Here is a 27,176-nt window from a genome sequence, read left to right as displayed (position 1 = left end):
AAGTTCTTGTAAAGATTTTAAGTAGGTGTTTTCATTTATTTTGTTGACGATACCGACAGTAAGGTTCCTGGAGTTGATAATCTGTTGTTAGAAAACTTCTAAATAATTTTTCTGAAATATAATACATCAGTATGATAATTATCAACACAGATACTGCAGTCATGTTGGAATATAGACTATAAAATTAAGAAGTTGCCCTTAAGCTTCTTGAATTCTGATTAATAAACAGAAATAGCAGTATAACGTATTTTATGCTATCAATTAAACATAGTTAACTTAAATGATATATAATACAGGAAATCAGAGAGGGCAAGATTGAGAGCTGGGGAGGTAGAGAATGGCTCCGTGAATTTGATAGAAATTAATTAGGCCTTAATGGAAATGGGGAAATGATGTGTGCCAGGGTGCAAAGAGAACATATCAGACACCTCATCAAGCTTTTCCTTTTCCAAACAAGTAGCTGTTCCCAGTTTCCCACTTACATTCTCACTTCCTTTTCTGTGGTTGGGAGCATAGCTTTTCGGGTACTCCTTTTCCTTGGACTTTGAGGCCTGTGATTTGTGTTGCTCTTAAACAGTGTGGTAAGGTGGAAAGATATTGGGGCTTTGGAGTCAGACTGACCCAACGCCCAATTCTAATGGCACCATTGACTGCTGTGTACTTCTGGGCAAGTTCAACAACTTTGAAGGCAGTATGAAAAATAAGTGAGATAACACATTTAAAAGTTCTAAAAAAAAGTTAACTTTTCCCGCATTATTACAAGTAGTCAGTAGCCACAGAGAACACATTGACTAGGTTAACAATGTCCTGCAATGAAATTTATGTTAGACTGGAACAGAAAAGACATTGCAAGGGGGGCAGTAAGGTAGAGTGGTGACCATGGGACTTAGAGTCTGAGAGACTTGCAGTCAGATCCTGACTGTAACCTATGTTATTACCTTTGTCTGCTTTGGGCAAATTGACTTAAACTCTCCAAGCCTTGGTTTATTTCCATAGTAAGCAGGAATGGTTTTAGGGAGTTAGTTAGCAAAGTCTCACTATTTTTTTCTTCTTTAACTAAATAAGATTTTGTTCAGCTACAGTTGTCATGAGTATCTTGACACACATTGCCCAGTTAAAGAGGTCCATCTGTACATAAAAGTCTCAGATTTTTACTGCCTGGTCCTTTATAGCAGTGGTCCCCAGCCTTTTTGGCACCAGGAACCAGTTTTCTGGAAGACATTTTTCCCTCTAGTTGATGGGGATGGCTTTATAGCCTGCCACCAGATGCAACTTATTGTCATTTGCCACTCACTGATAGGGTTTTGATATGAGTCTGTAAGTAATTGATTTATCATGGTCTCTGTGCAGTCAAACCTCTCTGCTCATGATAGTCTGTGTTTGCAGCCGCTCCCCAGCACTAGCATCACCACCTCACCCCACCTCAGATCATCAGGCATATTAGATTCTCATAAGGGGTGTGCAACCTAGATCTCTCCTGTGCACAGTTCACAGTTGGCTTCGGGCTCCTTTGAGAATCTAATGTGGCCACTGATCTGACAGGAGGTGAGGCTCAGGTGGTAATGCCAGCAATAGGGAGTGGCTGTAAATACAGATGAAACTTTGCTCACTGGTCTGCCACTCACCTGCTCTGCAGTCTGGTTCTTAACAGGCCTCCAAACTGCTTTGCAGAAAAGGTTTGCCAGTTCCCGTCATATGCATTCAGATTTTGGAATCTGTTTTATTCTTTTGAGGCTTACTTTTAAACTTTGCGTGGGTCCTGAGCAGTCTTTAGCCAGGGCTAATTTGCCCAAATACCAGACATTATGGTTTGAGGACTCTCCCATGTGTTATAAGACCTTTCAGGCTGCTGGGAACATAGAAACTATGCCCAGCCATGTGCAGTTTTCCAGAACTCTCCATTGATTGTTTCCCCAGTCCCAGGGGATTTCTTCTCAGTCACGTGGATGTGCACTCACCCAAAGACTCTGCAGGTCACCTCTGCAGTTCTCTGGAGTTCTCTTTCTGTGTTGCTCCCTCTTGTCTGATACTCTGCCTCATCAGTTCTTACTGCCTTGGCTTCCCGGACTCTGACTCTGTTTTCTGAACTCAGTGAGGTTACTGGGCTTTGTTTGGATTCCTGCTCTCTGTGCTGTGTGCTGGAAGCTGCCTCCAGGGCAGTGATAGGGCTCATCTCCTTGTGTCCCTTCTTCAGGGATCATGTTCTTCTATTTACTGTCCCATGTCTGAAAATGTAGTTTTATATGTTTTATCTAGTTTTCTGGTTTTTAAAAGTGCGTGTGCATGTGTGTATGTGTTGGGGAGGTAATAGGGGATGGGATATCTGGTTCCTATTACTCTTTTATGGTGGCAAGCAAAGTTATATTAATAACTTTTTCTTCTTTGTTTTTCTTACATACTCTCTAGGACTCTAAGGGGTCAGATTAGTCCACCATATTTACAATCTATTCTGTTTTCATAGCAATTAGATGCCATAGCTACTTGTATTCATCTGAGTTCTCAGAGAAACAGATCCAATAGGATAGACAGATAGTGGATAGATAATAAGGAATTAGTTTACTTGGCTAAGGAGGCTGAAAAGTCCTAAAATGGGCAGTCAGTAAGCTGGAGACCCGGGAGAACGCATGGCATAGTTTAGTTTGAGTCCAAAGGCCTGAGAACCAGATGGCGTAAATTCCAGTCTGAGTCTGAGGCAGGATAAGACTAGATGCCAGCTGGAAGACAGGCAGACTGTCTTCCCTTACTCTGCCTTTTTCTACTATTCAGACTGTCAGTGCATTGGATAAGGCCTACCATGTTGGGGAGGAAAATCCACTTTATTCAGTCAGTTGATTCAAATGACAATGGTGAGGGGACTGATTATGGAAGTGGGGGACAGGATGGGTGGAGGGGGTAAAGGGGCAGAAAGTGGTACAACTGTAATAACATAAAAAATATTAAAAAAACAACATAAAAACAAATGTTAAGCTCCACCAGAAATTACCTCGCATACACACCCAGAATTCTTTTTTCAAAAAAATCCGCACTTGAGGGCATTTTTTAATTGCTGTTAGAGAGGAAGCGGAGGGAGGCGGGTGGTGGGAGAGAGAGAGAGAGAGAGAGAGAGAGAGAGAGATACCCATGTGAGAAATAAGCACCAATTGGTTGCCTCTCATTGGTTTCTTGCCCATGTGAGAAATAAGCATCTGTTGGTCACCTCTCATAGGCTCCTTGTCCGGAGATCGAACCGCAAGCTAGATATGTGCCCTGACTAGGAATCAAACCTGCAACCTTTTGGTGCATAGTATAATGTTGCAGCCAACTGAGCCACACTGGCCACGGCCAGAATACTTTTAAACCAAATATGCGGGTACCCCATGGACCAGTCAAATTGACATAAAATTAACTGTCACAGTGCTGGATCTCTCAGCCTTGCCTTTCATCTAATTTGTGTAATCATGAATCTTAATAACTCTAAATGTATAACCTGTGGTTCCTTTTCCTCCCACTATAGAGAGTATTTCTGTGTTTCTAGAGTAATTTTAATCTCATTATGAGGATCTGTTTACTAGGGTCACTTTCCAACAGAAACATTCACAATGTTCAGAATTATCTAACCAGAATTACTTACAATTATGTAGAAGAAGTATAGGGAAAGCACAGGAGATCGGATAATAACTGTGGAGTAACAACTGAGTAGTTATACCTCAGGTCTGAGGAAGTGAGGGGAGAGAGCATATTCAAACCTGGAAAAAGACAATACTATAAAGATGTGTGCCTTGGGAGGAGCAGTGACACTTGGTGGAGGGACTCACCCAAGGCTACAGCACAGATGGAAAGCTAGGAAATTACCCTGGCCTCCCTCCATCTCCTTTCTCTTTCTGATCTTCGGATTTTGAGGCAGCCCATACAGGAATTCCTGGATTAGAGGACAAGGTGAACTGGAGAAGCAAATGACAGATTATCAGCAAAGGCAGGGAGCTGGCTTGTAGTCATTACCTGGTCTCTTTCCTTCAGAAGCAGGCAAGTGTTTCAAGATACAAACCTAGTATTTGAAATAAGAGGAAATTCAGCTTGTAGATAGTCATCTTCTTGCCTTTCAGGTGTACACAGTTACTCCTAAGTAGTGTTCTCTGTGTTGAACACTACTGCACTGAAAAATTGATTAAAGCAGGGAGGGAGAAATAATGTTAGATTATCTAGATTTCATTAAATCCATCAGCAAGCCTCTGTTATTTTATAGATAAGGTGTTATATAAAACATTAATAAAGTTAACCAGAATTCAGATATTCCATAACCTACATATATATATGCATAAGAAAATTATCCAGAGGAAAAGAGAAGAAAATATTGATGTAATTAGCAAAGTTATTTATTCATCTCTGAAGCCTTATTTACATGTAAGCTATGTATTATGTGCCTCTTATACTTTTAATTTATTAATATACACTGAAGGGTAATTTTACATTAAAACCAGGATGATGTGAAACCAGGAAGATGAAAACCAGGATAATGCACACCAGACCATCATTTGACCAGCTTCAAGGTCTTTATCAGAGTGGATTGTTGGTCTGCACATAGAGGACTTTTCAACCCTCTCTACTTGATCTCTTTGTTCTGCTTTCCCTCTCCCTCCCTCTAAAAATCTCTGCCTATACAAAGATGTTAAGACGGGGTTTGAAACAGGAGTCTCCATCCTGTTGAGATGCTGGCACTTAAAAAATCACTTTCCTTTTCACCAGCACCTGTCTCACAAGTTTGGTTTTAGTTGTGGCAGGCAGCTGGACCTACATTCAGTTACAAGATCATCATTTATTGTAACTGAACTCAAGTCCAGCTGCCTGCTGCTTCAAAAGCCAATACTTAGAGATGACTGGTTTTATTTTAGTTGGTAGCCTGGAATGTGGCGGACTTTTTTTTCAAAGCCTATCAGTCTGGGAAGATGGGGGATTCATGTCTCAAAGCCCACCTCACATTTCTGTGCAGGCAGAGGTCTTTATAAGGAGGGAAAGGGAAAGCAGAACAAAGAGATCAATGGAGGGAATTGAAAAATTCTCTATGTCCAGGAAAGCACAGTCCATTCCAATAAGGCACGTGATGGTCTGGTTTACATCTTCCTGGCTTAATCATCCTGGTTTCAGGTCGTCCCGATTTTACATCATCCTGGCTCCACTGTTGAAGGTCAGCAAATCTCCCCGAGTTGGGATGACTGAAGGTCAGAGTCTGTATATTGTGAAGTTAGTTCCTAGAATTCTTACACAAACATGCTGTTTATCTACAAGCTGCATGTTAGAGTCAGTGTTTACAGAAACAATGTCATGAGAATAGTGGGATGGGTTACAATTTCCCACTGTTATAATCTGGTTTATGCCTAAACACCTGCAGTGAGGGAGATTTTACTGTTTTATGACAGCTGTATTTGTCGTTATTATTTTGAACAAAAATCTGCCTTCTTACAACTTTCACATGTTTTTACTGGTTCTGCCCTCATAAGAGCCATCTAATATAATTCCTTTTTCTTTGATAACCTTTGAAATATTTGTACACCATGATCATAGTCCTAAGTTTTTTCTCAGCTAAACAACTTATTCCCTCAGCTTTTCCTCATATAATGCAGTTTCATGTACACTTAATATTCTGGTTGTCTTCTTAGCCTTGGTCACTTTTGTGGATGAAAAAGGTGTGCTATAATAAATCCAACTGAAAGCAATCTCACATAAATACCTAATTGGGCAGATTATGGTGGGTAGTCAAGCTCCACACATGTAATTTCTTTAGTAAAAGGTGTGTTTTTGCCTTAAGCAAGCCCTGTCCACTGTTTCTGAGCATTTAGGTTAACAGGCCTTCGGAATGCCTCTTTTCAGACTCCTCAGAACTGTAACCACCCTCAAGGGAGCACATGATCCTGTTAATTATCCTGTAATCCAGTCCCCGCCTTGCTTTCTCACACATTTATGTAATCTTCTGTCCTCGATTCCAAATGCATAAAAGGAACTGCAAACTGTTATTCTGTGAAGCATTTTTCCCAATCTGTATAGATCTTCCACCCAGATGTGTATCCTCTGTTTGGGTCTAATAAACTTTAATAAATTCTTGTAGGAATTTTCTGCAGATTTGGATGTTCTTTTTTTTTTTAACAAATATATATTATATTGTTTATGCTATTACAGTTTTCCCAGTTTTTCCCCTTGGCTCCCCTCCACCTAACCACTCCCTCTCCCCTCAGGCAATCCCCATACCATTGTCTATGTCCATGGGTCATGCATATATGTTCTTTGGCTACTCTGTTCCCTATGCTGTACTTTACATCCTATTAACTATTTCTAATTCTTAATCCCTTCACCTTTTTTGCCCAACCACCTGACCCCATTCCTATCTGGCAACTATCAAAACGTTCCCTGTATGTATGATTCTGTTTCTGTTCTGCTTATTTATTTTGTTTTTTAGATTCAGTTGTTGATAGATATGTATTTATTGCCATTTTATTGTTCATATTTTTTATCTTCTTAAAGAAGAACCTTTAAAATTTCGTATAATGCTGGTTTAGTGGTGATGTATTCCTTTCGCTTTTTCTTGTCTGGGAAGCTCTTGTTTTGTCCTTGATTCTAAATGATAGATGTGCTGAGTAGAGCAATCTTGGTTGTAGGTCCCTTGCTTTTCATCACTTTGAATGTTTCTTGCCAGTTGCTTCTAGCCTGCAATGTTTCTTTTGAGAAATCAGCTGACAGTCTTATGGGAGCTCCTTTGTAGGAGCTAACTGCTTTGTAGGTAACTAACTGCTTTATCTTGCTGCTTTTATATTCTCGTTGTCTGTAACCTTTGGCTTTTTAATTATGATGTGTCTAGGTGTGTGCCTCTTTGGGTTCATCTTGTTTGGAATGGTGTGCACTTCCTTAACTTGTGTATCTATTTCCTTCCCCAAGTTAGGTAAGTTTTCTATCATTTTTTTCAAATAGGTTTCCAATTTCTTGCTCTTTACTTTTGGCAGCCCCATGATGCAAATATTGGTCTACTTGAAGTTGTCCCAGAGGCTCCTTACACTGTCCTCATTCTTTTGGATTCTCTTTTTCTTGATGCTGTTCTGATTGGTTATTTTTAGCTTCCTTATATTCAAAATCAGTTTGATTCTCAGCTTCATCCACTCTACTGTTGATTCCCTGTAAATTGCTTTTATTTCAATTAGTGTATCCTTCATTTCTGACTGGATCATTTTTATGCTGTTGAGATACTGAGTTCCTTGAGCATCCTTTTGTACCCACTGTTGTGAACTCTGCATTAGGTAGATTGCTTATCTCTGTTTTGTTTAGTTCTTTTTCTGGAGTTTTGATCTGTTCTTTCGTTTGGGCCATGTTTCTTTGTCTTCTCATTTTGTCAGCTCCTTATGTTTGTTTTTATGTATTAAGTAGAGCTGGTGAATCTACCAGGCTTTGTAGATTGGTCTGTTGTAGTGGGTGTCCTGTAGGATCCAGTGGCACAGCCTCCCCTATTATCCAAGCTGGGTACTCAAGTTGCGCCCACTATGTGCTCTGCATACACTTTCCTGTTGTAGATCAGCCTTGATTGCTATTGGTATGTCTAAGGTCAGCCACTGCCTGTGTTGTTTGGGTCCCCACAACACAGGTTACAAAGTGATCTACAGGTGCTACTTTTCTGGGCTTGGAGGTGCCTAGGTGAGGCCAAGCTGTGAATCATGGCTAGCTGAGGCTAGTGCTGAGCATGGGGCAACTTAGCAAGTGTTACTGGGCTTGTTGAAGCTAGGTGCCATTCATGTGAGAATTTAGGAAAATCTGAAGCATAAGCCAACACAAACCATTCATATGGAAAAGCTACTGCAAATAGCTTTGGTGGGCTATAAAGTTGGGTTGGGGCAGTGATGCAGATACCAGCTCACAGTGTCTGTGTCATTATGGATGAAATGAGACATTTACACAGACTACCGAGTCTGGTGGAGGAAAAGGGACAGCATGGCTTTTCTCTCAAGGGGAGCAGAAGCTGCAGCCCTTACTGTGACCAGCCTTTGTTGTGTTTCTCAGCACATTACTTGATGGTCCTCATTTCCTATGCACAGGTTGTTTTAGGTGGTTACCTTTTACAGAAAACAAAGGAGCCAATGCTGGTAATCACATCACAGAAGAGGGATATTTGCAAATGAAAAGGGAAAAGTGGTTGGATTGATTACACTGGTCCTAGAAAGGTTTAGCATGGATTTTAGAAAGTTATTTTGCAGTAAATATTTGCCACAAATCTGGGTGAGGGAGTTTTTAAGCAAAAAGCAAGACTCAAAGCCGCCTAGGCACATTGCAGGCCTGATTCCCCACAGGAGAACCTATCTTTGGGCGTGAGTCCTGTGCATCTCCGAGTGGCAGCTGGGCTCACACCACGCAGTACAGTCTCCTATAGGGCAGGGTCACAGGGAATCACAAGGATGGGGCAAACAGTGTGAGTCAGGTTGATGGAGTCTCAGATATGATATCTACCTGCTAGCTTTGTAGCTTTCTTGGGGAGGGCTCAGAAAAGGAACAATGGCCTTTACCAGCACCTATCCTCTGGGAGAAAGCAGTGCCCCAGCTCTCTCCCTGATCCTGGACAATGGAGTTCCTGTCTGCATATTCTGATGCCTTTCAATTTGCTGCACCCACGCTGGAGTTCAGAGGGAGTGATTCTGAGAAAACCATGTGTGGGCCCTTTAAAAGGAACTGCCAGGAAGTCTGACAGTTTCCATATTACACAACCTCAATCCCCTTGCTTTTTACAGCCAGAAGTTTGGAGACTTCTATTCCTAGCACTGGAACCCTGGGCTGGTGGTCCTGGTGGAAGGCTGGGATCCCTCTCTCCTGGATATCTCTTTTGATTCTTACCCAGCACATGTGGGTGTGGGGCCAACATGTTCTGTGTCTCCGCCCCTCCTACCAGTCTCTATGCGATTGCTTCTGTAATTCCATAGTTGTAGGACTTCCATTCAGCTTGATTTCTGATGGTTCTGAATAATGGTTGTTCTGTAGTTTAGTTGTAATTTTGACGTGGTCATGCAAGGTGGCAATCCATGTTTACCTACACCACCACCTTGACCAGAAGTCCAGGTTTGGACATTTGTATGTCAACACTTTGTCAGTATCCCAGATAAATAAGGTTGTTTATTTTGAACATTTCTATGCATATTCTGAAGTGTTTGGTGAATGAACTGATCACCAAATACAAAGTAGATGATCAATACAATGAATGAGGGAAAGTAATAGCAGCAGTTCTCTTTATTTCCTTATTAAAAAGGTTTTACTTATTTATCTTTGGAGATTGGGAAGGGAGGGAGAAAGGGGGAGAGAAACATCAGTGTGAGAGAGAAACATTGATTGGTTTCTTCTCTTACTTGCTCCAGTGAAGAACCAAACCTGCAACCCAGGCATGTGCTTAGATTGGATATCGAGCCAGCCACCTTTCATTTTGTGAATGAAGCCCAACCAACTGAGCCACTCGTCAGGGCTATACCTCTTTATTTCTTTATGCCATTGCTTACCCTACTCCTTTGGCTATGGAGGGAAGTAAGTAAGCAACAACTAGATTCATCACATTTCCTTAATCTCTTATTTTCTTATGCTTGCCAGGGATTTTTTTCCTTCAGCTTAAGTTCCAAGGAATAGACAAACTGAAATCACCTTACCACTTGAATTTACACGTTACAACTTCACTTAGACATACTCATTTTCCAAAACTCTCACAGTTTTGACATTTTGACTGTTGTGTTATTTGTTACCCATTTGCTTTCTAATTTATTGCTACCCATTGAAAATGTGGACTCTTTCTTGTACTCATTATCTCATCACCATTTGAAACATTACTTTTATCCTTTTATGGTAAATAAAACTGTATAATTACCCAGCTATGAGAATCAGGTAAGTAATAAATATTGGTGGACATGTAAGTTTCTGTTTATAGCCACGATTTATATCATATCTAATTCTTGCTTATCATTTTCTAAAAACAACAGCAGACTGTTGTTTTAAATGACAGACTGCTTTGTCTGTTGCAACTTCCCGTCAATAAAATGAATGTAGTATGTGGCATTGAATCAGATGAGAACATAAGAAAAGAAAGCAGAGTCCAATCACTTAGTAAAGAAATTAGTTGCATCTGCTGTAATGTACAGAATATCACCAAGTTTAAGCAGGCAATTAAATGTTGTTTTAAGAAGTTGCTTTAAAAATTGAAGGAATGTATAATATATTGGGTTGCCAGAAAAGTCATGGGCTTGAAAAGTCCTGGTAGTATAACACGAACAAAAACATAGCATGTTGGCCAGGTAGAACTCCTGGGAGAAGTTCTTAGGTGCTATGATCTTGTGTTGGTAAACATGCCACCTTTAGTTGTAAAACAAATGAAATCTTTAATATTGACATTTTTTTTGTATAAAGTTTAGAAAAACTTTTTATAATCATTGTGATACTAGATGTTTGTATTTATTTTTAAGATGTTTGAAACATTTAAGAAAATGAAACATCAGAGAATCTGACATGTTAGCTTTGGATTTTAATTTGAAATATTTAATAGATTTTAAACATATTTTATGTAGTAAGTTGGTTATGAGTGAGAGAAAACCCAATACAATTGTAGCATAAACAAGATAACTTTTTTGTCTTTGACATAAAAGTTTAGAGGCCATCCATTCAGGCTGATAGGACAGTTTTATTCCACAAAGACTTCAGGAACCAAGATTTTTCCTAGGAAGATTGTAATTCGAAAGATGTAGAAATAATTCGATTAAGTTTCTAAGCAGTGTCAGAGCATTCAAGATAATTGGATTTATTCCATTTATTAGTTTAGTTTATTCAATTTACAAGAGTTGCTTAGGTATTTAGAATGATTTTGGCAGTTTTGTAAGGCTCCCTCAGGCATTAGAGGGTTTGAGAGAATCAGACTTATTTGATTTATGAATGTAGTTTTAAATATTTTAGGTAACTTAATTTAACTAGCCTTATTATTAGAACTAATTGTTTGTGGAAATTTAAGTTTTAATGAGTTAATTGAACACAAATAAGACAATAATTTTTATACTAAAAATTATAAATTATATATAAAATAAGATTTATAAGGTGAACATCAAAGTTTATAAAAACAGTTTTAAAACATACTATTTAATTAATTAAATATTAAGTACAGGTAGCTGTAGGTAATAATTTTTACATGATATAGTCCCTCATAAGTTGACATTTCAGAAAGTAAACGTATTAGTAGATAAGATGCTATGCACATGGAGTTGAGGCTGCTGAACTTATTTTTTTAACTTTTAAGTATATATTTTGTGTTGTCAAAAGGAGTAAATAATCTCTTCAATATTTGTGTATCTTTCATTAGATTTTGACAACTTTAGCTCTTTGCCGTTTGGAAATTCAAATTAAAGGGTTCTATTGGTATAACAATGTTGTAAACAATGCTAGCTTTGTATACAGAGGGAGTCTTTAATACCTAACTACTCGACATAGGCGTGAGTCTAGGAAAATGCAAATGTGTGTAAAGATACAACCTAACTAAGCTTTTTGTGGGAATGGCTTTCATTGCAAAATGCTGTCTTTGTACTTAATGTCCTTTAGCTACTTGTTTGAAGGCTATATATAATAAAAATGCCTATGTTTAAAAACTGTTTTCAAATTTGATACTATTCCAGATTTTGGGATATTGGTTTAAAAAGCTAATTGTTTCTCAAAATTTTAAAAAAATATTTAAAAATTTTTTAAAAATTTATTTATCTTTAGAAGGGAAGGGAAGGGAAGGAGAGAAGGAGAGAAATATCAATGTATGCTTGCTTCTGGTGCATCCCCTGCTGGGAACCGGCCACTGCTGGGAACTGGCCTGCAACCCAGGCATGTGCCCCGACAGGGAATCGAATCGCGATCTTTTAGTTCACAGGCCCGTGCTCACTGAGCTCTATACCAGCCAGGGTCGTTTCTCAAATTTTAACTTAGCTTTTAGTGTGAACGACATTTTTGAGGAATGGATTACCTTAGGTATTGAGCAATACCCATTTATAGTCTCCTTTCTCTTTAGATAAATGATGGCATTTTCCCTCTTTAGTAGTAATATTTTCCTTATCTGTGCCCTGATTTTAAAGACACCAATATTATTTAAAAACCAAACTGTAAAGTTATCAAGTTTGTAGGGTATTTCTTTGAAGAATGAATTTTTTCTTAGTATCAAAGACCCAGACCTGCCACTAGGCCAAATTCTACGGTTTTTGTAGGACTTATTTTGGTTGCAGGTTTACCTTTGTGTAGTGATAGTGTGACTAGTGTCCATCTTTCCTATAGTTTTTATGTTTCATGAGAGAAGATACCGTGTGTGTTTTTCTTTGCCACTGTATCCCTAGTTCCAAACCTTGGGTTTGACATATAGTAGGTGCTCAATAAATATGTTGAATGAGTGAGTGAATGGAAAGAATTTTGTGGTGAATGTTCATCAGTTCTTTAAAATAAAATTCATTTTTATAGAAATGTTATTTGTATATAGTCTTTCTTAGAGTTATAGATGTTATATAAGTTAATTGCTTATAATCTTGAATGGCACAGAATGGAATTTTTAAAGCACTTACCATTTTTGAAATACTTTAATAGCAGTCTTTGACCAAAAACACAAAACTATCCAACATTGCAAAGTTTCATTACCCATCTGGACAGTTTCCAGTTTACTGTGGGGTCACAGATGTTAGTGACTCTGCTTTCTATTATTCTTCCCTCTTGTTTCTTATCTATATACTCTGACACATGGGCCATTCACATAAGCCTCCAAACCTTTACTATAACAGAATGGGTAGAGTAGTAAGGCTTTTATTGTGTTGGTATATACAATGTATTTATTCAAAGGAGTTGACCTCTAAGTATTTGTAAATGTATTATCTTCTATAGTTTTTGTTTTTATTATAGTTTATGTTTATATCTTTTTCATGTAGCATTTTTGTGTTAGATCAATATTTTCAGTAGCCTTTTTCAAATAGTTTTTCGTATTTATGCTCTGTACCTTTTTCTCTCCTCCTAAAACGAGTTGAGTTTATAGAATTTTTTTGATCGCTATGGTATAAAGGCCACACTGAAGCCAGTGCTTTGCCTTTGGCTGTACACTGTTTATTTTCTCTATTCTGTTTATGTTCTTAATTGGGTCTTTTTATGCTGGCAGTCATTATTTTGTCATAATATTTTTTATGTTTAGAATTTTTGGGTGCTTCACAACATGCACATTAACAGGCATTTTAGTTACTAAAAGAAGTGCAGTTTTGTGTTAAGCCTTTGTCATATGGCTAAGTTATGTTTTTCTCGTCCCAGTATGCCACTTTTGGTTTTGCTAAATTGCCACTAAATGTTCCTTTTGCTTCACTTTCTTGTAGGCGTGCATTGCTAGTATTTTTCAAATCCCAGATCCTGAATTTCTTGGACTTGAGCTCACTATTACTGCTTAAAAATGAATTAAAGATTTTTAAAAAGCCAAGTAGACTAATGGAAGAAAACCACTGTTATATATTATATGATTTGACAAGAAGGCTGGAAATGTCACTGTATAAACAGAAAGCTTGAGGATTATAGAAATTTAGTTAAAAGATACTTCAAAATAACCCAAAATAGTCAACTGCAATTTTATAGCTGGTAACCCTGGCTCAGATGTTTCCATGGACCTAAATGTGATTTATATTAGAGAATAACAGTGCATCAGAGCACTGTTAAATCAGAGAACTTGTCTGGGCATCATCAAGCAATAGAAGGAAAATCTGCTCCTATATTAGCTTTAACTGCGTGTTATCTTCTGCTGTCACATATGTTGGCATGACCTGCCATCTGCTTCCCTGTATATGTGTGTGGAAAGAATATGGGACTTGGGATGGAACAGGACTAGTTGTAATACTGTCTTTGTTGCTGGCTGCTTAACTTTGGGCAGATTGATGTAGTTTTCTGATTTTCAATTACTTGATATGAAGTATGATGTATGGAGACTTCATATGTCATGCGAAGACAACTTGTTCAAGGCTACAGCTAGTGAGTGGCTAATTAGCTTGTAGTAAATAATAATTTACTGCACTAAACATGCCTGGATGGCAAATATAGGGTGTGCAGTTTTGTCTTAATATCTATTTACTGTGGAGTCTTTAGCTATTTATAAAATTGTTTTGTCCATTTATAAACATGTGTTTTGAGCACCAGCTCTACTAAGCAAGGGGAATATAGTATTTAGTTTGGGGAGGCAGGATAGAGGCATGAAAGACGATCGCACAGGATAACATTTATTGTCAGATGCCGGAGAATGATTATGGAGAGCTGGTTTGGAGGCTGCTATGGAAGAAAGAAATTTAGAGAAGCAGAGAGGAGCTGGCATAGCCTTCTACTTTCCTCAACTATGAAATGGAGATAGTACTTGCCTCACAGGATTGTTGTAAGGATTCAGTGAGATACAGTTTCTTTAAGGTATCTGTGCAGTGCTCCATGACACATAATGTAACTACAATTTATTTTACTCTTCATAGACTGAATGTAGTGGTTCCTTCTGTTATCTAAAATTTTTCCTTCCCAGAGCTTCTACCCTTTGCAATGGCATGGATAAAACTGGACAGCATTATGCTAAGTGAAATAAACCAGGTGTTGAGGGACAAATACCATATGATCTTACCTTTAACAGGGAAGGTGGGTGCTGGGCAGAGAGGGGCAAAGGGGGAAAAACTGGGATAACTGTAATGGCATAATCAATAAAATATATTTGAAAAAAGAAAAAAATACTTTTATCTTCTACAAAGCCTAGGTTCTCAGTATGGTTTACTTGTATCAGTTTCTTTTCCTCATGGAAATCACCCACAGGAGATGATGAGAATCTTGACTGGGGAAGAGATGGGCTGGAAAAGAAAGGGGCAGTTTTTTATTGGGCGGGAGGTTGGGTTTTAAGAAATGTATGTCTGAATGGCTTTCAGCTTTGAGACGGGTGAGTTCCAGGGATGGGGTAGTAGGGTTCCGGGTTGGTACAAAGAAGGAAAGTATGATATGAAGATAAATGAACTTTTAATATTAAGAGTAAGAGGTGTACATTTCTAAAAACAATGAATTTTCTTTATAGTCTTACTTTCTGCTCCCTTCTTTAATATGTTACACCCCTCTCCTTTGCACTTTTAGATAAAGTGTTATAATATTGCCTTTTGGCTGTCCAGGTCGGCACTCGAGTTTTGACCCATTTCATTATCCTATCTTTACTCATGTTCTCTCTAAGTCCCTCTTTTCTTCTAGGTAAACAAGTAGGGTATTTTAAACCTGTCCTGGGTACTATTAGAACTACATTGCCTCACTTGGCCATGTGAGTTCTCCTGAAAGAACAATAGTGGGTGCAACTTCTTTCTTGTATTTCATTTCTCATAAGAAAGGATCTGGTTTTCAGAAAGGAAGGAAGGAATAGGAAAGGGGATGGTGAGAAAGTGAAATTATAAAATTTGCACTGGTTGTGCTTTTTTTTACTTTTTGGAAGGTTTTTACCTTTGAATATCTTCTTGATATGTGGATAGAGGCTTGTTTTTACAAAACCTTTGTTTATTTACTTGATGTTTAAGTATTTCTTAACATTTATAAAATGAGGTTGTATATTTTTGGCTGCACTCTATCATCTTAAAAGTTGATTTAATGTCTCTAGTTGTATGATTTTAATTTATAACTTTTTGACATATATTTCTGAACCTTGATGTTCAATACATTTAAAACTCTTCTTTTAGTTTGGGAGCCAGGGAATGAGTAAAAAAAAGGTAGAGAGATTTTTAGGTTTACTGAGAGTACCAAGTAAATGGAAATATCTACTACTTAGCTGATTCATTAACAATGAGATCACTACAGAAAGAAGGTCTGATTATTAATCAGAGTTATCCTTGCAATATTTAATGATGTCAACTTTAATAGAAAGATTTAAAGTGGGCATTCTTATGCCTATTTCCTTTTTACCTAATTTTGCAGTTTGACATGGTCACGGTATCTATTCTAGCTTTATAATTCATTTATAATATAAAAGTAGTCTCAAAATCTGTTTGAGATCTGCTGGTGACATACAATCCATTAATTAAATTCACACCTGTTAGAAATGATAGATCTTTGTTGTCATAGAATGAGGAGGATGCAGCAGATGTCATTCATTCTGTGAGTGGCATTGTGGCAATTGAAATGGTTTCACTTATAGTAAGAATCTTTCATGCTTCAGTGTATGAGCTATCGTGGAGATACATTGAGGTAGGAAATAATGATCTGTCATAAGTTCAGCTAAGGGTGTTCTCTTCAAGAAGCTATTAGTCACAAGGCAGGGGATCCCAGAATTTCTAGGTAAACTTTCAACCAGTAGTATTTTGTTAGTTTTTCTATTAAGTTTATATGGAGGAATTGCTGTATACATTTTCTTTAAATAAAATTCTGCAAAGAAGAAATTGATTTGTACGTATAATCACAAGTTGTCATTCATTTGTTCCCTACTTATTTAAAAGTATGTCTTCAGTCTGTGCCATCATTCAGTTCTGATTATTATTTAAAGTAAAATGTTTTAGGTAGTGTTAATTTGTTTACTTGTACATTGGAGAAGATAATGAATAATGTGCCTTTTTCTTTTTAATGTATATGCTGTATATGTATAAGAGATTCAGTGTATACTTTTCCCTGTTAAATTCTGAAGAAACACATTTAACAACATGGTGATGCATCTGCTTATGACATGATCTCACAGTTTATAATTTATTATTCACTAAACCATGAGAAATTTTAAATCACAACTTTTATTCTGAATTGGGATTTAACAAAAATTGTGTTTTTACAGTGTTAGAGATTTTGATTTTCAGTTTTAGAAAAGACTTAACTATCCAAGTGTCTCAGTCTGTTCAGGCTGCTAGAACAAAAATACCATAGACTGGGTGGCTTAAACCACAAACACTTTTCACAGTTCTGGAGGCTGGGAAGTTCAACGTCAAGGTGCCAGCAGATCAATATCTAGTGAGGACCTGATTCCTGGTTCACAGGCAGCCAGGTTCTCTGGTTGTGTCCTCTCACAGCAGAAAGGGCAAGAGGACCCCCGGAGTCTGTTTTATAAGACCACTTATCCCATTCATCAGAGCTCCATGCTCATGACAGAATCACCTCTTGTAGATTCTGTCTTCTAATTCCATCACATCTGGGGTTAGGATTTTAACATATGATTTTTGGGGGGATAGAGTGGAGGACAATATTCAGTTCATAACACATAGTTTCAGTGTTCAATTCCAATTTGAACTGTAAGCCATATTTCCTACAAGCTCCTTAGATCATTTGCTTCAGATGGAGGATTAATGAATAGGTGCTGTCCATGTTCTCCTATTTTGGTGGAACCTTTTCCATGTTACATTAAAAACAACATGAGGCTGCCATTGCTACTGCAGATTTTAGCTAATGCACTAAAACAGGAAAAAGAAGTAATGGCTATTATTATTTTTTAAAACAAGTTATTTTTCTATTTTATTTTAAATATTTTATTTATTTATTTTTAGAGAGATGGGAAGGGAAGGAGAAAGAGTGGGAGAGAAACATCAATGTGTGGTTGCCTCTCATGTGTCCCCTACTGGGGACCTGGTCTGTAACCCAGGCATGTGCCCTGACTAGGAAGAAGTAATGGTTATTAATAATGGAAAGAAAAGAAAAAATTGTCATTAATCCCATATAATATGTTCGTCTACCAAGAAAATTCAAAAGAAATAATAGAACTATTTGAAAATAATGAGAGTTTTGGAAGGTATCTCAGGGGATATAAGATCACTGTATAAAAATCAGTCACTTTCAACTTCTAATTCTGGCGATATGGCAGACTATCTATTTAGAAAAACTATTCCTGTAACAGCATACCTTTAATTATTACATAAAATATTAACAAAAGTTATTTTTCAGTGCATAACTGAGGTAGTAGGAAAGGAAGGGAATTTCTTAGAACTTAGACTTAACAAGAACATGCTCACTAATTGGTATAGGTGCACACGGTCTGCTGATCCTTGGTGGCTTACCCCTGTATTTTTTAGGTCTGTGTATGAAGGAATAGAGAGATAAAGTGTGGTGCCTAAGGAGGAAGGAGAATTCAGTGGAGAATCACCATGTAAAAACTGAGACACCCAAAGGATGTCATCCTTAGTAAGTGATGAAGAAAATAGATCTTCCCTGCACTGAGAGTTATTGGGGATTTGTCCTGGGTTTTCCAAGGGAGGCTCTGGGTAGAGTGGAAAGAAATGGACAGATACAATAACAAAAGATTTAGACACAACTGAAGAGGAAGTTAATTAATTGGAATGTAGATGATAAAAATACCCAGTGTACATAAGAGTTGGAGAAAAAAGTGAAAATTTGAGAGACATGGAAGGTAGCATTGGAAGGTCAAGCATAGCTCTAATTAGAGTTCTAGAAGTAGATAATGGAGAAAATATGATAGAGGCAATATTTAAAGAGATAATGGCTGAGAATTTTCCAAGATAGAACTAAAATTCAGGACAACAATAGCATGTGAATTGGCCTGGGAGAGGGAGTGAGTAGATTTGAAGAATTCACAGGGAAAGAAGGGAGAAGTATTGCTTCATTTTACACACGTTTGTTTAAATTACTGGGTAATCATTATAAGAAAAGAAATGGACTGCATGATTTCTCTTCTAAAAGAGAGGAAAATGTAATGAGAAGAAGAATTTCAATAAAAAAATAAGGCTATCAAAAACAAAGTGAGGTGAAGAGAAAATGCAAAATAATAGTATGAATCCAGATATCTCAGCAATATAAATATTATACCATTCTTCAGTAAAATAATAATATATGTGAAAACAAAAAATAAAAGCAAAATCTAGGTAGGTTAAAGCTATTTACAAAAATGTACCCTAAAACATAGATATACACATAGGTTAAAAGTTAAGACATTGGAAAAGATAGATCAGGCAAAATGAAAGTGGGTGTAGTTATGTTAATAGCAGACAAAATAGACTTTAAAGCAAAAGTATACCTACAAAGGAACTTGTTCTTATGGCCATGTATAGAAATTCTTTTCACGTGCATGTGGAATGTTTATAAAAACTGACCATATACTAGACAATGAAGCAAGTTTCAGTGAATTTCAAAGATTGGTATTATCCAGAATACATTCTCTAACTATCACACAGTTAATTTAGAAGTTTATTACAACATGATAACTAAAAACATCTATAAATTTGGAAGTTAAAAACAATTTCTATATAACCATGGTTGAAAGAAAAAATAGTGGAAATGAAAACATTGGATAAAGCTAAAATAATACTTAAAATTATTACAATAGTCTTAAATATTTATGTTTAAAGAGAAAAAAGGCTGAAAATGAATGAACTATTTAACTTAAGTTAGAAAAGCAATAAATATGCCCTGGCCCACAAGTGCAGGTATGTGTCCTGACTGGGAATCAAATCAGCTCTCCTTGGGTTTGTAGGCTGGCACTTAATCTACTGAGCCACACCGGCCAGAGCTAATGTAATCTATTTAATATAACATATCTGTATAAAATATGTGGCAAGAATAATATTCAGTGGTGAGCTGTTAAAAGCCTTGCATTTAAAATTAGGAATAAAGCAAGGAGGCCTGGTATCACAACTTTTATTTAACATCATACAGGCACTCCTAGTCTGCAAGATAAATCCAATTACATACTAACACTCATAAATAAAGAGTTCAATTAAAGAAGTAAATTGTCATTATTTACAGAAAATACTACCGTAGAAAATTTTAAAACAATTCGACAAATTATTAAAATGAATCAGGAAATTTAGTAAGATGGCTAGATATAAGATTAATATATGAGAAAATTAAATATCAATATACCAGAAATAAAGGGGTAGAAAATGTAATTTTGAAAAAAGATGCAAATTCCTTAAAAATCTCAGAGTACCTTGGAACAAATCTAACAAAAGTAGGGTGGGGAGAGGTTAGGGGTGGAAGGACTGGGCAAAAAGGAACAAGGACTTATGGACATGGACAACAGTGTAGTGATTGCTTGGTGTAGGGGGTGGAAGGGGATTAAATGGTAACGGAAAAGTGTAATACAGACAAGAAAATGAGAAAACATACAGATCTTATGTGGAAAAAATTCTAATGCTTTGTTGGAAGATTTAAAGATATCAGTAAATGGAGAGAAAAATGATGTTTGTAGCAAAGACTGAATTTTATAAAGATGTCAATTTTCTCAAAGGTTGTACACATTCAGTCAAAATCCCATTTGTGGAAAGTGACAAAGTTGAATTTACAATTTATAAAGGTGAACAAAGGGCCCTGGCTGGTGTAGCTCAGTGGATTGAGTGCGGTCCTGTGAACCAGAGGATCGTGGTTCAATTCCCAATCAGGGCACATGCCTGAGTTGCAGACCAGTTCCCAACAGGGGACGTAAGAAAGATGAACAAAGGGCCATGAATAGGTAAGAAACTCCTGAAGAGAGAGACTTGCTCTGCCACATAAAAGGTCTTGAGCTACCATATTATATACCCTGCTTTGTACTGGCTCAAAGATAGACAAATATACTAGTGGAACTAAACAGAGAGCCCAGATTCAGAATTACACATATATAGAAACTTGATTTGTGACAGAGCTGGTATTGCAGATTATTGAAAGTGGGACAATTATTCACAATGAGAATAAAAAGAAAATGGATCCTTACACACCTTACACAGAAATTAATTCCAGATGGTTTAAGGACTTAAATGTGAAATACAAAATTATTAAGGGTTTAGAAGACAATATATGAGACTATCTCAATGACAACATATTAGGGAAGGCTTTCATAGAAAAGACCCAAACATCATAAACCTTAAAGGAAAAAAATTGATTAATTTGATTACGTAAGAAGTAAGAACTTTTAGTTAAAAAACACTATAAAGGGTTTAGCAGAGGCATATTCAAGATGATGTATTTAAATGCTTAGTGCATTTGATTAATGTATTTGATAGTCACACAGCTGGAATATAGTTTAGGAACAAATTGCTGGTAAGTACATAGAAACTGAAGGAAACACACATACGTCCATCATCTTCTAACCACTAGTTCAGGGAGATAGAGGAAAAATAATTATTGTATGCTGTGTTACTCAGCCATTAATAACATTTACATGCTTATCACATGAAAATTATAATTACAGCTGAGAGGATACATGCACGAAGAGTGTGCCTGTGCTAGTGAAAAAGAGCTAAATCCTATCATATTCAATGAAGTAACTAAAAACTGTCAAACTGTGAATAAGGTTGAGGGATTAGTTAATTGAATTGTATCAATGTTCATTTCCTGGTTGTGATAATTGTACTATGGTTATATAAGATGTTAACATTAGGGAAAGCCAGGTGAAGGGAATGTGAGCACTGTACTAGTTTTTGTACCTTTCTGTTAAAAAAATCAGTTGAGAATTGCTGGCTCTAAGGAGTAAGAAATGGGAGAGAGTTGGGAGATTATTGAATTTTAGTAATAATTTTATAGTACAAGTTGACTCTTTAATCTGTATGCATATGTAATTCAAGAAAATAAAAAGTAGAAAATGCAGAGCACAATGGAGAAAAGTTATTACCATACTCTGAAAATTTAAGTTAGGTGGTTTGGAAAGGATTTATAAAATTATATGGGAAAAAATGTTGCTATCAAATTAGGTATGGGGGAGACTGAGTTTGTTTAGTCAGAAATTAAAGAGGATAATCACAAAAAACTATATATATATGTATATATATATATATCATATACACACACACTCTTAAACAATTTACTTTAACTTAAAGCATTAAGATGTATGCTTATTAACAAATCTTTTGATGAAGGATGATGGCTTTTTCTTTGAGTAGGGATCCAGTGAATAGAGTTCAGCAATAGATTTCTCATTTATGCCCATATGGTTTATCTACAATTTTCAACTCAGTCTCTTTAAAGAAAAGAAAGAACTGAAGAATATATGATGAAATCTGAATACCTAACCATGCTAGTTTTTCTGATTTTGTCCTAAACCTTTTATCTCAATACAAGTGCAGATTGCATAAGCTAAGAGGGCTTCTACTGTGCTTTGTTATGAAGTAGGGTATGGTAGCAACAGTGAGTAGGGGTGTGGCGGCACAGATCAGTTGATAAAAGGAACTATTTTATAAACAACCTTTTGTTGTTTATGTAGTGTATTTTCTTTTTTTGTACTTGAGCATAAACAATGGATTATTTTTTTCTTGTGATTAATGTATAAAGTATTATAAAGTATAATATTATACTCAGATTATAAAGTATATTTTTTCACCTCCCCCATATTTATGGAGAAATAGTTGACACGCATCACTGTATAAGTTTAAGGCATAGAGCATGACGGTGTGATGCATGCACTGCGAATTAATTGATTTCCACAGTAGGTTCAGCTAACATTTATCCTCTCATAGCTACAATAAAATATAGAATAAATGAAGTAAAGAAAAAAATTTACCCTGTGCTGAGAACTCTCTGGACAATATACTCTCTTAACTACTTTCCTGTCTGTTATACAGCAGTGTTACAGTCATCATGCCTTGCATTACATACCTAGTACTTATTTATCTTATAGCTGCAAGTTTATGCCTTTCGACCACCTTCTTCCTGTTTCTTCTCCCCCACCCGCTATCCCTGGTAACTACAAGTGTGATCTCCTCCTGTGAGGGTGTTTTTGAAGATTCCACATACATGTGAGATCATATATACAGTATTTGCCTTTGTCTTACTTATTTCACTCAGCCTAATACCTTTATAGTCCATCCACGTTGTTGCAAGTGGTAGGATTTCCTCATTTTTTATGGCTAAATAATAGTCCATTGTACACAGGGTCCAGCACAAATAACACCCCTTTTTAATTGTAATTTTGAAACGTAACAAATATAACATAACACTCAGGCACTCCATATGACATTTTAGGTGAAATGTTCAAATTAAAACTGTAAATTATTATACTCATATTATTGCCTCCCAACCACACTCAAGCAGGTGTTACTTCTATGGTACCCTGTATATTGCTATATATCACAACCTTCCTATCCATTCATCCATTGATGGACACTTAGGTTGTTACCATGTCTTGACTATTATAAATAATGCTGCTCTGGCCCTGGTTGGTGTGGCTCAGTTAGTTGGAATGCCCCATAAATGGAAAGGTTGTGGGTTCGATCTGGTCAGGGCACATACATAGGTTGTGGGTTCAGTCCCCTGTCGGGGGGTACAAGAGGCAACCAATCGATGTTTCTCTCTCACATTGATGTTTCTACTTCTCTCTCTCTCCTTCTTCCTTGCTCTCTAAAAGCAATGAAAAAATGTCCTGAGGTGAGGACAAAAAAAAAAAAAAATGCTTCTGTGAACATGGGAATGCAGATATCTTTTTGAGTTAGTGTTTTTGTTTTCTTTGGATAGATTTCCAGTAGTGAAATTGCTGGATTGCACAGTAGCTCCATTTTTTGTTTTGTGAGGATTCTCCATACTGTTTTCCATATTGGCTGCACCAGTGTACAAATACGATCTCACTAACAGTGCACAAAGATTCCCTTTTCTCTACATTCACACCAGCATTTGTTATCTCTTGCCTTTTTGATGATAGCCATTCATACAGGTGTAAGGTGATGTCTTTGTGGCTTTAATTTTCATTCCCTTAATGACTAGTGAGGTTGAGCATCTTTTTATGTACCTGTTGGCCTGTCGTAATCTTTGGAGAAATGTGTATTCAGGTCCTTTGCTTATTTTTAAATTGGTTTCATTGACTTTTTGCTGTTGACTGGTGTGAGTTATTTATGTAATTTGAATATTAACCCCTTGTCTGATCTATGGTTTGTAACTTTTTCCCCATTCCATAGGTTTTCTTTTCACTTTGCTGTTGGTATCTTTTGCTCTACATGAGCCTTTAGTTTGATGTAGTCCCACTTGTTTATTTTTCATTTTGTTGCTTATTCTTTAAGTGTTATATCAGAAAATCATTACCAAGACCCACGTCAGTGAGGTTTATGCCTGTTTTTTTCCTAGTCATTTCATGGTTTTATATTCTATATTTAAGTCTTTAATACATTTTGAGTTGATTTGTGTGAGTGCTGTAAAATATGGGCTCATTTTCATTCTTTTACATGTGAATATCCAGTTATCCCAGCACCATTTACTGAAGAGACTGTCTTTTCCATTGAGTATTCTTGGCTTCCTTGTCAAATATCAGTTGACTGTATATGCTTATGTTTATTTCTGGGCTCTTGATTCTCTTCCATCAGTATATTTTTCTCTTCCACATTTTTTTATTGTGGTAAAAAAGCGTAACACGAAATTTACTGTCTTAAACCCTTTTAAGTATATGGCTCAGTGGTGTGAAATACATTGACAATATTGCACAACTATCACCACCATTCATTGACATAGTTTTTTTAATCTTGTAAAACTGAAACTTTATACCCATTAAACAATAACTTCCCATTGCCACCCCTCCCTGCCCTTGGCAACGCCCCATTTTACTTTCCGTCTGTATAATTCTGACTACTCTTAAGTATTTCAGTAAGTGGAACCATACAGTCCACAAGGGTTCTAATTTTTCCTTATTCTCACCTAACTTGTTATATTCTGTTTTTTTTTTAAATTTAATTTATTTAGTTTTAGACTGAGAGGAAGGGAGGGACAAAGAGAGGGAGAGAAACATCAGTGTGAGAGAGAAATATTGATCAGTTGCCTCTTGTACGTGCCCTGACTGGAATCGAACCAACAATCCAGTTATGTGCCCTGACCAGGAGTCAGTGGGTGACCTCTCTTGCTTGTGGGATGACACCCAACCAAATGAGCCACACTGGGCAAGGCCATTTTTTGTTTTTTTATGGTAGCCATCCTAATAGGTGTGAGGTAGTATCTTGCAATTTTGATTTGTATTTTTACTCATGATCAGTGATGTACATTTGTTTTTCATGTGTTTATTGGTTATTTGTATACTTCCTTGGAGAAGTGTCTATTTCTTTCCTTTGCCCATTTTTTAATTGGGTTTTTGTGTTTGTTGACCTTTATGAGTTTTCTATTTATTCTTACAAAATATATGATTAGCGAATACTTTTTCCCATTCTGTGGCTTGCCTTTTCTCTCTGTTGATGTGGTGTTTCATTGCACATTAAAAAATTTCCATGACCTGGCTGGTGTAGCTCAGTGGCTTGAGCACAGGCCTGTGAACCAAAAGATCATGGTTTGATTCCCAGTCATGGCACATGCCTGGGTTGCAGGCCAGTTCCCGGCAGGGGATGCATGAGAAGCAACCATACATTGGTATTTCTCTCCCTCTCTCTTTCCCTTCCCTTCTAAAGTTAAATAAATAAAAATTAAAAAAAAAAGAAAAAAACTTTCATGAATTCCAATTTGTCTATCATTTCTTTTGTTGCCTGTGCTTTTGTGTCATAGCCAAGAAATCATTGATAAACCCAATGAAATGAACATTTGCCCTATGTTTTCTTCTAAGAATTATGTAATTAGCCCTTATACTTATATCTTTAATCCATTTTGTTTTTTACGGTGCTAATTAAAGGTCCAATTTCATTCTCTTGCATATGGGTTGAGTTTTTTCAAAATCATTTGAAAAGAGCATCCTTTCCACATTGAGTGATCTTGTCCTTGCCTTTCTTCCCCAAGTCAGAAAACCTTTGACTATCTACAGGGTCAGGCAAAGTAGGTTTACAGTTGTTTGTAAGCAGAGTAGTACAATAATTAATGGATAATACTACAAGAATAACCCCTGCATTTTGTGTACTCACAACTACTTTTGCTCCACCCTGTACGCAGGGTTTATATCCGAGATCTCTATTCTATCCCATTGGTCTCTATGTCTGCCTTTATGTCAGTAATATACTGTTTTGATTACTGTAGCTTTGTAGTAAGTTTTAAACTCAAGAAGTCCTCCAGCTGTGTTGTTTCTCTAAAATTGATTTGCCTGTTTGGGATTTCTTGATTTTTGCATATAAACTTCAGAATGGACTTTTCTATTTCTGTAAAAAATGTCATTGGGATTTTGATAGAGATTGTATTAACTATGTAGATTGCTTTGGATAGTATTGACATCTTAACAATATTAAGTATTCTAGTCAGTGAACTTGATGTGTGTTTCCTTTAATTGTCATCTAGAATTTCTTCCAACAATGTTTTATAGTTTTCACTGTACAAGTTTTTCACCTCTCTAGTAATGTTGTCTTAAGTTTTTGATTGTTTTGAGGCTGATATAAATAGAATTGTTTTCATAATTTCAATTTCAGATTGTTCATTATTAGTATATAGAAATGCATCTGACTTTTCGTGTGTTGATTTTGTATCCTGCTACTTTGCTGAATTAATTTATGAATTTTAACAGTTGTTTTTTTTTGGTGTGGAATATTCAAGGTTTTCTATATATAAGATTATATCATCTGCAAACAGAGAGTACTTCTTCCTTTTCAGTTTGGTTGCCATTTATTTATTTTTCTTGCTTGATCCTTTTGGCTATAACTTTCAATATTATGTTGAATAGAAGTGGCAGACGGGGGCATCCTTGTCTTTTTTCTGATCTTAGGGGAAAAACTTTGTCTTTTATCATTGAGTGTGATGCTTGCTGTGGGTTTTTCATATATATATGGCTTTTATTGTGTTAATGTACAAAATAGAGTTTTTCTACTTTTTTGGATTTGCATACTTTTCAAATTCTTCAAGTAAAGAAAAAAATAAAAAGAAATACAGAGAACTGATTGGATGTGTTTGTATGTGCACGTCTATGTGCAAATATTCATGTATATAGATCCTACATAAGCATATATATATGTGGTCTTTATATCTGTATATTTGAAAAAATTGGTGGAGAACATTACTTATTGAGGCTATTTTTTAAAAATATATTTGAAAATGGTAGATGAATTGCTCCTAATAAAACAATATCCCAATTATTTTTAAATGTTCCTTCTATTGGTAGTATTTGTTTTATGCTTGGTAAATGTTTAAATTGTTACAAATTGAGATGAATTAGTTGGAGGTTAAAAGAACAGCAGTATGAGTACTCTGTATTTTTAATTTGACACTCTTCAATGAGAAAACAAGTCAGTATGTTTATATATAATGACTCTTCTAAATGAGAGATTTATTAAAAAAAATTTTTTTTATTTCAGGCAACCTAATGAGGCCTCTTTTGAATTATGGTATTGCTTGGTGAGCACATCTTTTTTACTTTATGTTGCTTTTCAGAACACTTTTGA

General features: G+C 36.3%; 1 protein-coding gene across 2 annotated transcripts in view; it reads left to right on the top strand.

The window, feature by feature from the left end:
• Nucleotides 1-27,176, top strand: part of NUBPL (NUBP iron-sulfur cluster assembly factor, mitochondrial) — a 251,132-nt gene that overhangs the window by 73,572 nt on the left and 150,384 nt on the right. For both annotated transcript variants that reach the window (XM_037161628.2, XM_037161627.2), the window contains exon 5: nt 27,090-27,129. In XM_037161628.2, coding sequence (XP_037017523.1) covers nt 27,090-27,129 — 40 coding nt within the window. The remainder of the gene's footprint in view (nt 1-27,089; nt 27,130-27,176) is intronic.

Source organism: Artibeus jamaicensis, unplaced genomic scaffold, assembly GCF_021234435.1.
Source record: "Artibeus jamaicensis isolate MK-2021 breed Jamaican fruit bat unplaced genomic scaffold, CSHL_Jam_final contig_588, whole genome shotgun sequence".
Classification (NCBI taxonomy): Eukaryota; Metazoa; Chordata; class Mammalia; order Chiroptera; family Phyllostomidae; genus Artibeus; species Artibeus jamaicensis.
This window is presented reverse-complemented; position numbering and strand designations above follow the sequence as displayed.